This window comes from Oncorhynchus masou, unplaced genomic scaffold (assembly GCF_036934945.1).
Source record: "Oncorhynchus masou masou isolate Uvic2021 unplaced genomic scaffold, UVic_Omas_1.1 unplaced_scaffold_5818, whole genome shotgun sequence".
In the NCBI taxonomy this organism is placed as follows: Eukaryota; Metazoa; Chordata; class Actinopteri; order Salmoniformes; family Salmonidae; genus Oncorhynchus; species Oncorhynchus masou.
Window position 1 is genome coordinate 4,554 of NW_027012237.1, and position 15,679 is coordinate 20,232.

General features: G+C 44.0%; 1 protein-coding gene across 1 annotated transcript; it reads left to right on the plus strand.

Annotated features, from left to right (window-relative positions):
- Positions 1-710: 710 nt before the first annotated feature.
- On the plus strand, positions 711-13,676 carry LOC135536241 (p53 and DNA damage-regulated protein 1-like). Its single transcript, XM_064962606.1, has 5 exons — positions 711-821; positions 7,428-7,503; positions 7,795-7,869; positions 12,347-12,427; positions 13,378-13,676. The coding sequence occupies exons 1-5, from the start codon at positions 744-746 to the stop codon at positions 13,458-13,460; spliced, it is 393 nt and encodes a 130-aa protein (XP_064818678.1). The 5' UTR covers positions 711-743; the 3' UTR covers positions 13,461-13,676.
- Positions 13,677-15,679: the final 2,003 nt, after the last annotated feature.

The window sequence follows — 15,679 nt, forward strand, 5'->3', positions numbered from 1 at the left end:
TGAGACTGGGACATACAAGGGTGAGACTGGGACACACAAGGCTGAGACTGGGACATACAAGGCTGAGACTGAGACACACAAGGGTGGGACTGGGACACACAAGGCTGAGACTGGGACATACAAGGCTGAGACTGAGACACACAAGGGTGAGACTGGGACACACAAGGCTGAGACTGGGACATACAAGGCTGAGACTGAGACACACAAAATAGTACATTGAAATTGGTGGGGAACCATCCGAGTGGGAGGTTTGATCACTGTCAGGAGGAGATGGAGACAGTGGAACACGTTCTATTTCACTGCCAGAAATATGTGAGAGAAAAGGGAGCGATTGTTATTAGATTTGAAGAGTAATGGGGTCGAAGAGCCAAGATTAAGTGGGGAAAATCTTCAGGGGTTGTTGTATTTCATTATGTATTTCGTTTCCGTAGGGGACACAAAATTATTGGGTAGGATTTTTTTCACTGTCTCTGGTCCACACTCCAGTCCAATTGGTGGTGGTAATGCACTTTAAACTTGGTTGCCAACTGCCATACGAAATCCACAGAAGAAGAAGAAGAAGAAGAAGAAGAAGAAGAAGAAGAAAATAAACTTATTTGGGTCTTTGTTTCAATGAAAACATATTCATTCATCTTTAGGACTTCAGTCGTCCCTTAGGGTCAATTGTTTTATAATGGGAACCAAATATGTTGTGAAGTCCTTGCTGCACGTAGGACATATTTTTGTTGCAACACACAGCCATCATGGAGGCGGAACGAATTTTACAATATCTGACCGAAGTTGAAGAGGCAGCGGAGGATGTTCTTGCAAACAAACAACAGGTAATGCTTAGTAATTCAAAAATACTTTGTACGAACACGGTTACTGTCCATGATGCTAACTCTCAGGCTAGTTAAATCAGTTGTAATTTGACCAAACATTGGCTGGGAAGCTAGCGAGCTATTTGACAACCCTAAAAACACGCCACTTCGATAAAAGGGACTTTCACCCCCCTAATTACCTAACGTACTACTAAAAAGTCGTAGTTGTATCGAATGGGGTATTTTTGGGGGGGGAAATCACCGGGACATGGTTAGTCGCACCTAGAGTGGGCTTTATGGAGCTCTCCACTATCGGCTCGGCTTGATAACCACAGCCGGTTATACACTCGTTTTTCCCCAGCGACCATTTCGTACCATAGAGAATGATAGAGACCTCTAGTGGCCATAAAGCTATCTTAGCATGGACAGGGCCATTGAGGGTTTCCGCCATTTTAATGTAGTCAACTAGGGGAGAAGGGGGTAGCTGCAGGTCAATATGGCGACTTTTTAGTATGGGGGAGTTCAGGGTTGCCAGAATTTTAAGCACATATTCTAAGTCAGAACAGTCCAGAGAAGTGATGCAGGATGGGCGGGCAGGTCCCAAAACTATTTATTTAACCTTTATTTAACTAGGCACGTCAGAACAAATTCTTATTTACAATGGAGGCCAAGCCCTAACGGGCGTGAATTGTGCGCCGCCCTATGGAACTCCCAATCATGGCCAGTTGTGATACAGCCTGGATAGTGACGCCTCTAGCACTGAGATGCAGTGCCTTAGACCGCTGCGCCACCCAGGAGCCCACGCAGGAGTTGCCACATTTTATCCAATAAACCCATTTTCCATAATGTTATGGAGCAAATTAATTTGTAAAGATGCAGGCTTTCCATCAAATCATTTTTATTGCTTAAGAATATGTCTCAAGAGAAAAGATAATTTGCCCTTTTTAAACTCACCAAATCTTTTTCCATCAATAGATTACGATTTAACTTGTTTGACTGTTGTGATTAAGCTATAAGGCCCAGGGAGATGTGGTAGGCTATATGGCCAATATACCACGGCTAAGTGCTGTTCTTAGGCCATGTCCCACAAACCCCTGGGGTGCCTGATTGCTATGATAAACTGGTTACCAACAGTAAACAAAACATGTTTTTGTCAATCTAAGGTCTTCGAAAGCCAAGTCAACAAACTGGTCACTGACCATCTCGAATCCCACCGTACCTTCTCCGCTGTGCAATCTGGTTTCCGAGCCGGTCACGGGTGCACCTCAGCCACACTCAAGGTACTAAACGATATCATAACCGCCATCGATAAAAGACAGTACTGTGCAGCCGTCTTCATCGACCTTGCCAAGGCTTTCGACTCTGTCAATCACCATATTCTTATCGGCAGACTCAGTAGCCTCGGTTTTTCGGATGACTGCCTTGCCTGGTTCACCAATTACTTTGCAGACAGAGTTCAGTGTGTCAAATCGGAGGGCATGCTGTCCGGTCCTCTGGCAGTCTCTATGGGGGTGCCACAGGGTTAAATTCTTTTCTCTGTATATATCAATGATGTTGCTCTTGCTGCGGGCGATTCCCTGATCCACCTCTACGCAGACGACACCATTCTATATACTTCCGGCCCGTCCTTGGACACTGTGCTATCTAACCTCCAAACGAGCTTCAATGCCATACAACACTCCTTCCGTGGCCTCCAACTGCTCTTAAACGCTAGTAAAACCAAATGCATGCTTTTCAACCGATCGCTGCCTGCACCCGCATGCCCGACGAGCATCACCACCCTGGATGGTTCCGACCTTGAATATGTGGACACCTATAAGTACCTAGGTGTCTGGCTAGACTGTAAACTCTCCTTCCAGACTCATATCAAACATCTCCAATCGAAAATCAAATCAAGAGTCGGCTTTCTATTCCGCAACAAAGCCTCCTTCACTCACGCCGCCAAACTTACCCTAGTAAAACTGACTATCCTACCGATCCTCGACTTCGGCGATGTCATCTACAAAATTGCCTCCAACACTCTACTCAGCAAACTGGATGCAGTTTATTACAGTGCCATCCGTTTTGTCACTAAAGCACCTTATACCACCCACCACTGCAACTTGTATGCTCTAGTCGGCTGGCCCTCGCTACATATTCGTCGCCAGACCCACTGGCTCCAGGTCATCTACAAGTCCATGCTAGGTAAAGCTCCGCTTTCTCAGTTCACTGGTCACGATGGCAACACCCATCCGTAGCACGCGCTCCAGCAGGTGTATCTCACTGATCATCCCTAAAGCCAACACCTCATTTGGCCGCCTTTCGTTCCAGTACTCTGCTGTCTGTGACTGGAATGAATTGCAAAAATCCCTGAAGTTGGAGACTTTTATCTCCCTCACCAACTTCAAACATGTGCTATCTGAGCAGCTAACCGATCGCTGCAGCTGTACATAGTCTATTGGTAAATAACCCACCCATTTTCACCTACCTCATCCCCACACTGTTTTTATTTATTTACTTTTCTGCTCTTTTGCACACCAGTATCTCTACCTGTACATGACCATCTGATCATTTATCACTCCAGTGCTAATCTGCAAAATTGTAATTATTCGCCTACCTCCTCATGCCTTTTGCACACAATGTATATAGACTCGCCTTTTTTGTACTGTGTTATTGACTTGTTAATTGTTTACTCCATGTGCAACTCTCAAAATAGCTTCCGAATCTCTACACAGACTGCATCCAGTTTGCTATCACAGTGCAATCCGTTTTGTCACCAAAGCCCCTTATACCACCCACCACTGCGACCTGTATGCACTCGTTGACCGGCCCTCGTTACATATTCGTCGCCAGACCCACTGGCTCCGATCATCCCCATTGCCAACACCTCCTTTGGCTGCCTTTCCTTCCAGTTCTCTGCTGCCTGTGACTGGAAAGAATTGCAAGAATCGCTGAAGCTGGAGACTTATTTCCCTCACCAACTTTAAACATCAGCTATCTGAGCAGCTAACCAATCGCTGCAGCTGTACAGCCCATCTGTAAATAGCCCATCTACCTACCTCATCCCCATATTGTTTTTATTTATATTTCTGCTCTTTTGCACACCTGTATCTCTTCTTGCACATCATCATCTGCACATCTATCACTACAGTGTTAATTTGCCTAATTGTAATTACTTTGCTACTATGGCCCATTTATTGCCTTACCTCCTCACGCCATTTGCACACACTTTAAATATACTTTTTTTCTATTGTGTTATTGACTGTACGCTTGTTTACTCCATGTGTAACTCTGTGGTGTTTGTGTCACACTGCTTTGCTTTTACTTGGCCAGGTCGCAGTTGTAAATGAGAACTTGTTCTCAACTGGCCCACCTGGTTAAATAAAGGTGTTCTCAACTGGCCTACCTGGTTAAATAAAGGTGTTCTCAACTGGCCTACCTGGTTAAATAAAGGTGTTCTCAACTGGCCTACCTGGTTAAATAAAGGTGTTCTCAACTGGCCTACCTGGTTAAATAAAGGTGTTCTCAACTGGCCACCTGGTTAAATAAAGGTGTTCTCAACTAGCCTACCTGGTTAAATAAAGGTGTTCTCAACTAGCCTACCTGGTTAAATAAAGGTGTTCTCAACTGGCCTCACTGGTAAAATAAAGGTGTTCTCAACTGGCCTACCTGGTTAAATAAAGGTGTTCTCAACTGGCCTACCTGGTTAAATAAAGGTGTTCTCAACTGGCCTACCTGGTTAAATAAAGGTGTTCTCAACTGGCCTACCTGGTTAAATAAAGGTGTTCTCAACTGGCCTCCCTGGTTAAATAAAGGTGTTCTCAACTAGCCTACCTGGTTAAATAAAGGTGAAAAATATCTAAAAAATACCTGTGGTACACGGTCTGATATACCAGAGCTTTCAACCAATCAGTATTCAGGGCTCAATCCACTCAGTTTATAATTGTAAATACATCCTGTTTGTGTATGTAGGCCTGCTTCAAAATATGTACAAACAGAGTACTCATTCGAGAAGTGTTCTCCGTTTCGCATACTTTGATACTCTGACCCTCCCGTGCTCCAGTTTGCGAGCACAGAGCACGGTAGAAATGTCCGTTTTCATTGTGTGTTTTCCCCATAACAGAACAGGGAGTTGCGTTCCGTTTCTAATTTCCTCTGGCGCATTCCGTCAGACCCTAGAACAGAGTCAAAAACCCTACGCTTGGTACGGTTTTTCCCATAAGAAAAGTTGACATTAGAATATTGTTTTTCTTTAAACCACCTCCCTGAGAGAATTTATCTAAAGCACTGTAGTGCGCCTTAAAATCATTTTGTTTTGTCGCCGTTATCAGTTCTAGCGCATTCATATGTTTTTGGGGGGTTGGAAATGAGTGTCTCCATAATACCCATATATAAATAGTTTGCCTACAACTGGTAAAAAACTGGTCAGACGTGCGTGCTGATCTGTCTCCGTGAATCGGCTTCCTGCTGCAGCGCTTTCCCAACACTCCGCACACACACAGCTCTGCGCCCTCCTCCACTCCCTCCCTCCTCCACTCCCTCCCTCCCTCCTCCACTCCCTCCCTCCCTCCTCCACTCCCTCCCTCCCTCCTCCACTCCCTCCCTCCCTCCTCCACTCCCTCCTCCACTCCCTCCCTCCAGTAACAGTCTGCTAACTGCTTGATAGTCAGCAACAGGTCACGGTAAAATATATCTTTTAAGAAACATGTAGCGCGGTGTAATTTTGTATGCCAACAATCTGCAACCAATATATTTTCACCCGCAACATCGTTTTCAAAGTAGCCACATTTTTCCTGGAAAACCACAGAAATGGCAACCAAAGAAAAGTAGTGGGTATGGAAGGAGTGGGTTTGGAGAACGTGCTCTTATAGTTTAGATGGTTTTGATTGAGTTGTTTTTTTGTCTTCAGTGTCTAACCACGCAACTACCAGTGGTGGAAAAAGTGCACAATTATCATAAAATTAAAGATACCTTAATAGAAAATGACTCAAGTGAAAGTCACCCAGTAAAAATACTACTAGAGTAAAAGTCGAAAAGTATTTGGTTTTAAATATACTTAAGTATCACAAGTAAATGTAGTTCCTAAAATATAAAGTCTCAAAAGTTAAAGTACAAATAATTTTAAAATTCGTTATATTAAGCAATGCAGGTGGTACAATTGTATTTTTTATTTACAGATAGCTAGGGTCACACTCCAACACAGACATAATGTAAAAACAAAGCATTGTGTTTAGTGAGTCCGCCAGATCGTGGGGATGACCAGGGATGTTCTCTTGATAAGTGTGTTAATTGGACCATTTTCCTGTCCTGCTAAGCATTCAGAATGTAATCAGTCATTTTGTGTGTCAGGGAAAATGTATGGAGTAAAAGGTACATCATTTTATTTAGGAATGTTTTTTTATTATTTTATTTCACCTTTATTTAACCAGGTAGGCCGGTTGAGAACAAGTTCTCATTTACAACTGCGACCTGGCCAAGATAAAGCAAAGCAGTGCGACACAAACAACAGAGTTACACATGGAGTAAACAAAACATACAGTTAATAATACAGTAGAAAAAAAGTCTACAGTAGAAACAGTCTATATACAGTGAGTGCAAATAATGTCAAATAAGGGAGTATAGTAAAGTAGAGGTCAAATTTGTCAAAAATATAAATAGAAAAGTACAGATACCCCCAAAAACTACTTAGGTAAAAATACTTTAGAGTACTACTTAAGTACTTCACACCACTGGCAACTCCCACACATTAAGCTACAGTACCGCAGAGTATGTCTGTTTTGAAGCCAGTGGATGAGTCCTATTTCACTGTTCATTTTACACAAATAATTGTAAATGTTCAGTTACAATTCAACAAATCTTTAGTTTTATATTAAAAGTACTGATGGTGGGTGAACTGTTGCTTAATGAGTTGTATGCTCTCTTGGCCAGGCGCTCTTGAAAAATAGATTTTAATCTCAATGAGCCCTTCCTGGTTAAATAAAGGTAAACCATCAGATCACTGTGGCTGTAACCCTGATACTAGTTACTTCCTGTTACTGGACAGCTTGTCAAGCGAGAGCGAGAGGCACTGTGTCTCGTTGTTGTTGCAGTTCGGCCCTCCACGTTGAGTAGTAGGCTGACTATGTGTCAAGGTGACATCTCGATGGTTATCAATATTAGTTATTTCTTGAGTAGGCTGCTATCCTACTTGAAATAAAATCATGGGGGGGGGGGGATTGCCACGTTAGCGAAAGCCGGAGACACAGCTGTGGTATCGTGGTCCTGTCTCATGTCAACATGCATGTTTATACAATGCTGGTCACTGGCAGCCCAATCAGACACGCGACACTGTATTGAGGCAACAAATCTGACCAATTAGCTGATTCGCTTTCCATACACCTTCTCCTTTCGACACACCCACTCGCCCAGTTACCATATTGGGCTGAGACCCATAAAGCCCACTAGCAGCTGTGGAGACCCATAAAGCCCACTAGCAGCTGTGGAGACCCATTAAGCCCACTAGTGGCTTCCCAGGCTAGGTCGTACCCAGGCAGCACGTGCCGCTAGCTAGCTAGTTTCTTTGACTTTCCATTTTCCACACATCCACTCTGTGTCACTATGTAATACAGTTAACACAATTACCGCTGTGTCCATGTGGCTGTTTGTTAGATCGTGGATCTGGACACAAAGAGGAATATGAACAGGGAAGCGTTGAATGCTCTGAAACATGAGATGGCATCAGAAGGTGGGTGCAGAATATTGACTGTTTGGAGCTCTTATTCAAAGATGAATACAACCCAAAAGACACTTCCACCCTCTTTGATACACTCAATTAAAAGTCACAGAGGCAGAGCTGTGGACAATGATGACATTTCATATTAGTCTTTCTAAGTAATTATTCATGTTGCATTATCTCTCAGAAAAGACTTCTATATTTAAAAATGAATCACCAGCAAGTCGCTCTGGATAAGAGCGTCTGCTAAATGACTGTAAATGTAAATTTAATCTCTTCTTATCCTTTTTTTTGTACATGCAGAAAAGGTGAAGGTTTGCTGTGGAAACATGTTCATCCAATTCCCCAAAGCGAAGACGAAAGAGATGATACAGAGAGGTAAGAGCTGTGAAGCAGGATGCCAGCCTCTGTAATGTCCTGTTTAATGACCGTGAAGCAGGATGCCAGCCTCTGTAATGTCCTGTTTAATGACCGTGAAGCAGGATGCCAGCCTCTGTAATGTCCTGTTTAATGACTGTGAAGCAGGATGCCAGCCTCTGTAATGTCCTGTTTAATGACCGTGAAGCAGGATGCCAGCCTCTGTAATGTCCTGTTTAATGACCGTGAAGCAGGATGCCAGCCTCTGTAATGTCCTGTTTAATGACCGTGAAGCAGGATGCCAGCCTCTGTAATGTCCTGTTTAATGACTGTGAAGCAGGATGCCAGCCTCTGTAATGTCCTGTTTAATGACTGTGAAGCAGGATGCCAGCCTCTGTAATGACCGTGAAGCAGGATGCCAGCCTCTGTAATGTCCTGTTTAATGACCGTGAAGCAGGATGCCAGCCTCTGTAATGTCCTGTTTAATGACCGTGAAGCAGGATGCCAGCCTCTGTAATGTCCTGTTTAATGACTGTGAAGCAGGATGCCAGCCTCTGTAATGTCCTGTTTAATGACTGTGAAGCAGGATGCCAGCCTCTGTAATGTCCTGTTTAATGACTGTGAAGCAGGATGCCAGCCTCTGTAATGTCCTGTTTAATGACTGTGAAGCAGGATGCCAGCCTCTGTAATGTCCTGTTTAATGACCGTGAAGCAGGATGCCAGCCTCTGTAATGTCCTGTTTAATGACCGTGAAGCAGGATGCCAGCCTCTGTAATGTCCTGTTTAATGACTGTGAAGCAGGATGCCAGCATCTGTATGTCCTGTTTAATGACTGTGAAGCAGGATGCCAGCCTCTGTAATGTCCTGTTTAATGACTGAAGCAGGATGCCAGCCTCTGTAATGTCCTGTTTAATGACTGTGAAGCAGGATGCCAGCATCTGTATGTCCTGTTTAATGACTGTGAAGCAGGATGCCAGCCTCTGTAATGTCCTGTTTAATGACCGTGAAGCAGGATGCCAGCCTCTGTAATGTCCTGTTTAATGACTGTGAAGCAGGATGCCAGCCTCTGTAATGTCCTGTTTAATGACCGTGAAGCAGGATGCCAGCCTCTGTAATGTCCTGTTTAATGACTGTGAAGCAGGATGCCAGCCTCTGTAATGTCCTGTTTAATGACCGTGAAGCAGGATGCCAGCATCTGTATGTCCTGTTTAATGACTGTGAAGCAGGATGCCAGCCTCTGTAATGTCCTGTTTAATGACTGTGAAGCAGGATGCCAGCCTCTGTAATGTCCTGTTTAATGACCGTGAAGCAGGATGCCAGCCTCTGTATGTCCTGTTTAATGACCGTGAAGCAGGATGCCAGCCTCTGTAATGTCCTGTTTAATGACTGTGAAGCAGGATGCCAGCCTCTGTAATGTCCTGTTTAATGACCGTGAAGCAGGATGCCAGCCTCTGTAATGTCCTGTTTAATGACCGTGAAGCAGGATGCCAGCCTCTGTAATGTCCTGTTTAATGACTGTGAAGCATGATGCCAGCCTCTGTAATGTCCTGTTTAATGACCGTGAAGCAGGATGCCAGCCTCTGTAATGTCCTGTTTAATGACTGTGAAGCAGGATGCCAGCAGCTGTAATGTCCTGTTTAATGACTGTGAAGCAGGATGCCAGCCTCTGTAATGTCCTGTTTAATGACTGTGAAGCAGGATGCCAGCCTCTGTAATGTCCTGTTTAATGACTGTGAAGCAGGATGCCAGCATCTGTAATGTCCTGTTTAATGACCGTGAAGCAGGATGCCAGCAGCTGTAATGTCCTGTTTAATGACCGTGAAGCAGGATGCCAGCCTCTGTAATGTCCTGTTTAATGACCGTGAAGCAGGATGCCAACCTCTGTAATGTCCTGTTTAATGACTGTGAAGCAGGATGCCAGCCTCTGTAATGTCCTGTTTAATGACTGAAGCAGGATGCCAGCCTCTGTAATGTCCTGTTTAATGACCGTGAAGCAGGATGCCAGCCTCTGTAATGTCCTGTTTAATGACCGTGAAGCAGGATGCCAGCCTCTGTAATGTCCTGTTTAATGACCGTGAAGCAGGATGCCAGCCTCTGTAATGTCCTGTTTAATGACCGTGAAGCAGGATGCCAGCCTCTGTAATGTCCTGTTTAATGACCGTGAAGCAGGATGCCAGCCTCTGTAATGTCCTGTTTAATGACCGTGAAGCAGGATGCCAGCCTCTGTAATGTCCTGTTTAATGACTGTGAAGCAGGATGCCAGCCTCTGTAATGTCCTGTTTAATGACCGTGAAGCAGGATGCCAGCCTCTGTAATGTCCTGTTTAATGACTGTGAAGCAGGATGCCAGCCTCTGTAATGTCCTGTTTAATGACCGTGAAGCAGGATGCCAGCCTCTGTAATGTCCTGTTTAATGACCGTGAAGCAGGATGCCAGCAGCTGTAATGTCCTGTTTAATGACCGTGAAGCAGGATGCCAGCCTCTGTAATGTCCTGTTTAATGACTGTGAAGCAGGATGCCAGCCTCTGTAATGTCCTGTTTAATGACTGTGAAGCAGGATGCCAGCCTCTGTAATGTCCTGTTTAATGACTGTGAAGCAGGATGCCAGCCTCTGTAATGTCCTGTTTAATGACCGTGAAGCAGGATGCCAGCATCTGTAATGTCCTGTTTAATGACCGTGAAGCAGGATGCCAGCCTCTGTAATGTCCTGTTTAATGACTGTGAAGCAGGATGCCAGCATCTGTAATGTCCTGTTTAATGACCGTGAAGCAGGATGCCAGCATCTGTAATGTCCTGTTTAATGACTGTGAAGCAGGATGCCAGCAGCTGTATGTCCTGTTTAATGACTGAAGCAGGATGCCAGCAGCTGTAATGTCCTGTTTAATGACTGTGAAGCAGGATGCCAGCCTCTGTAATGTCCTGTTTAATGACTGTGAAGCAGGATGCCAGCCTCTGTAATGTCCTGTTTAATGACTGTGAAGCAGGATGCCAGCCTCTGTAATGTCCTGTTTAATGACTGTGAAGCAGGATGCCAGCCTCTGTAATGTCCTGTTTAATGACCGTGAAGCAGGATGCCAGCCTCTGTAATGTCCTGTTTAATGACCGTGAAGCAGGATGCCAGCCTCTGTAATGTCCTGTTTAATGACCGTGAAGCAGGATGCCAGCCTCTGTAATGTCCTGTTTAATGACTGTGAAGCAGGATGCCAGCCTCTGTAATGTCCTGTTTAATGACTGTGAAGCAGGATGCCAGCCTCTGTAATGTCCTGTTTAATGACCGTGAAGCAGGATGCCAGCCTCTGTAATGTCCTGTTTAATGACCGTGAAGCAGGATGCCAGCCTCTGTAATGTCCTGTTTAATGACTGTGAAGCAGGATGCCAGCCTCTGTAATGTCCTGTTTAATGACTGTGAAGCAGGATGCCAGCCTCTGTAATGTCCTGTTTAATGACTGTGAAGCAGGATGCCAGCCTCTGTAATGTCCTGTTTAATGACTGTGAAGCAGGATGCCAGCCTCTGTAATGTCCTGTTTAATGACTGTGAAGCAGGATGCCAGCCTCTGTAATGTCCTGTTTAATGACTGTGAAGCAGGATGCCAGCCTCTGTAATGTCCTGTTTAATGACCGTGAAGCAGGATGCCAGCCTCTGTAATGTCCTGTTTAATGACTGTGAAGCAGGATGCCAGCCTCTGTAATGTCCTGTTTAATGACTGTGAAGCAGGATGCCAGCCTCTGTAATGTCCTGTTTAATGACTGTGAAGCAGGATGCCAGCCTCTGTAATGTCCTGTTTAATGACCGTGAAGCAGGATGCCAGCCTCTGTAATGTCCTGTGTAATGACTGTGAAGCAGGATGCCAGCCTCTGTAATGTCCTGTTTAATGACTGTGAAGCAGGATGCCAGCCTCTGTAATGTCCTGTTTAATGACTGTGAAGCAGGATGCCAGCCTCTGTAATGTCCTGTGTAATGACTGTGAAGCAGGATGCCAACCTCTGTAATGTCCTGTTTAATGACTGTGAAGCAGGATGCCAGCATCTGTATGTCCTGTTTAATGACTGTGAAGCAGGATGCCAGCCTCTGTAATGTCCTGTTTAATGACCGTGAAGCAGGATGCCAGCATCTGTATGTCCTGTTTAATGACCGTGAAGCAGGATGCCAGCAGCTGTAATGTCCTGTTTAATGACCGTGAAGCAGGATGCCAGCCTCTGTAATGTCCTGTTTAATGACCGTGAAGCAGGATGCCAGCATCTGTATGTCCTGTTTAATGACCGTGAAGCAGGATGCCAGCAGCTGTAATGTCCTGTTTAATGACTGTGAAGCAGGATGCCAGCATCTGTATGTCCTGTTTAATGACCGTGAAGCAGGATGCCAGCAGCTGTAATGTCCTGTGTAATGACCGTGAAGCAGGATGCCAGCAGCTGTAATGTCCTGTTTAATGACTGTGAAGCAGGATGCCAGCAGCTGTATGTCCTGTTTCATCTGTTGTGTGTTGGGTTTCTCTGACCAGACCAGCAGCAGCTAGACAAGGAGATCAACAACCTTCGCCAAGCCCTTAAAGACAAACTGAACCGCCTCAATGAACTGCAAGGTAAAAATCATGACATAACGTCATCAACCTTCCTTTAGGCTGTAGTGAACAGTACAGGGCCCGGTTTCACAAAAGCCTCTTAAGACTAAGTTCATTTCATCAGAGAACCACAGGATCCTATGGTTTTAATGATGTGCCTTAACATGCCTTTGGAAAACCGATCCCTGTTCAGTAATGTATCCTTCAACAATGCATAACCTAATGTTATTCTGCATTACCTCCAACAATACCTAATGTTGGGCTGCATTACCTCCAACAATATCTAATGTTAGTCTGCATTTCCTCCAACAATATCTAATGTGGGTCTGCATTACCTCCAACAATATCTAATGTTGGTCTGCATTACCTCCAACAATACCTAATGTTATTCTGCATTACCTCCAACAATACCTAATGTTGGTCTGCATTAACTCCAACAATATCTAATGTTAGTCTGCATTTCCTCCAACAATACCTAATGTTACCCTGCATTACCTCCAACAATACCTAATGTTGGTCTGCATTGCCTCCCACAATACCTAATGTTGGTCTGCATTGCCTCCCACAATGCATCGATTGTTTGCAGTATCTCCTCAGACAATGTATAGTTTGCATTATCTCCGTCAACAATGCACAGTTAGGCTGCATTACCTCCTCCGACAATGCATAGGTTGCATTACCTCCAACAATACATAGCTAGTTTGCATTATCTCCTCCAACAATGCATAGTTAGTCTGCATTACCTCATTCGACAATACATAGTCTGCATTACCTCCTTCGACAATACATATCTGTCTACATTACCTCCGACAATGCCTAGTTAGTTTGCGTTACCTCATTCGACAATGCGTTGACTGCATTACCTCATTCAAAAATGCCTAGTTAGTTTGCATTACCTTCTTCGACAATGAATAGCCTGCATTGTCTTGTGATGTGGATAGTGTTGTAAAGACTTGTGTTTGTGTTTCCAGGGAAACCGGAGCTGACAGGATACAACCTGTGTCCTCTTTCCGATGTCGAGGTGAAGGCCATCAACCACCTGATGAAGAGATGAGGGTCTGACCCAATGGCGGCTGGTGGTCATTTATATTGGAGGCTCTGGAACAGAATTAATGGAACAGTATCAAACACATGGTTTGAGGAACAACACATCCTAAACCCCACGTGGACCCTCAACAGTGGGAGACTGCAAAACGTATATGAATGCAACATGTAAAGTTCTGGTCCCTTGTATCATGAGCTAAAATAAAAAGATCCCAGACATTTTCCATATGCACAAATGTCTTTACATCCCTGTTAGTGAGCATTTTCCTTTGCCCAAATAATCCATCCAATTGACGGGTGTGTTTATATCAATAAGCTGTTTTTAAACAACATGATCATTACACACATGGCTAAGAATACATTAGAGGGAAAAACCTAAATAAATTGAGGAACTTATTCCAGAAAGATCAAGTGTAATATATTATAAAAACAAAGTAAACTGGATGGAATATGTGGAAAAATTCACCAATTTTTTAAAAATTTTTTTACTTGTTACAAATAACGGAGTCACCCATGATTCACCAAACAATATTTTGAAAGAGAAAGAAAAGTACTTTAATGTTTTCGTTTCATTCTCCATCTTCTCTAACCAAAGTTAATTGTTTGATTTCTTTTTTGGGGGGGATTTCTTTTTCTATGAATAATGTAAAATTAACATGTGTACAGAAAGACTCATGTGAAGGACAAATTACAGAGGAACTTCTTGATGCAATTAAATCCTTTGAGGCTGGGAAACCTCCAGGGCTGGATGGCGAACCAGTGGAAGTATACACAACTTTTTCTGATATACTCAGAGGACCATTATTATATTATATTACTCAACAAGGTCTGATTTCATTATTACTGAAACAGGATACAAGTGGTAAATCTACAGATCCAGCCCCCCCCAAAAAAGAGGAGGCCCCTTACACTTCAGTGTTGTGTTGGAAAACATTCTAGGAGAGTGTATAGCGCATAGAACTAGAAAGATATTGTTGAATATTATTCATTCTAATCAGACAGGTGTTTTACATGGACAATACAGTGAAAAATCTGGGAAACCAAGCCTGCTATTCATAGCTGACTTTGAAAAGGCTTTTGATAAAGTACGATTTGAGTTTATATATAAATGCCTGGACTATTTTAATTTTGGAGAATCTCTTATGAAATGGGGTGAAATTATGTATAGTAGCCAGAGGTGTAAAATAGTAAATAATGGCTTCTTCTCAGAAGGTGTTCAACTGTCAAGAGGAGGAAACAAGGTTGTCCACGAGCGGCATATCTATTTATTTTGAAATGTTAGCTATTAAAATCTGATCCAACAATAACATTAAGGGCCTAGAAATCCAGGGCTTCAAAACAAAGGTGTCGTTGTTTGCTGATGATTCATGTTTTTCTTTTAAAACCACAACTAGAATCCTTCTACAGCCTCTTAGAGGATCTAGACACTTTTTCTAACCTCTCTGGATTACAACCAAGTTATGATAATTGTACTATATCACGTATTGGATCACTAACAAATACAACTTGTACATTGCATTACAAACCTAGAATTATTTATATATATATATATATATACAAAACATCATATTAGTTGCAATTTACATTTACATATTTACATTTAAGTCATTTAGCAGACGCTCTTATCCAGAGCGACTTACAAATTGCAGTGAATTCACCTTCTGACATCAGTGGAACAGCCACTTTACAATAGTGCATCTAAATCATTTAAGGGGGGGGAGAAGGATTACTTATCCTATCCTAGGTATTCCTTGAAGAGGTGGGGTTTCAGGTGTCTCCGGAAGGTGGTGATTGACTCTGCTGTCCTGGCGCGTAGGAGTTTGTTCCACTACTGGGGGGCCAGAGCAGCGAACAGCTTTGACTGGGCTGAGCGGGAACTGTAGCTTCCTCAGTGGTAGGGAGGCGAGCAGGCCAGAGGTGGATGAACGCAGTGCCCTTGTTTGGGTGTAGGGCCTGATCAGAGCCTGGAGGTACTGCGGTGCCGTTCCCCTCACAGCTCCGTAGGCAAGCACCATGGTCTTGTAGCGGATGCGAGCTTCCAACTGGAAGCCAGTGGAGAGAGCGGAGGAGCGGGGCAGACGTGAGAGAACTGGGAAGGTTGAACACCAGACGGGCTGCGCGTTCTGGATGAGTTGTAGGGGTTTAATGGCACAGGCATGGAGCCCAGCCAACAGCGAGTTGCAGTAATCCAGACGGGAGATGACAAGTGCCTGGATTAGGACCTGCGCC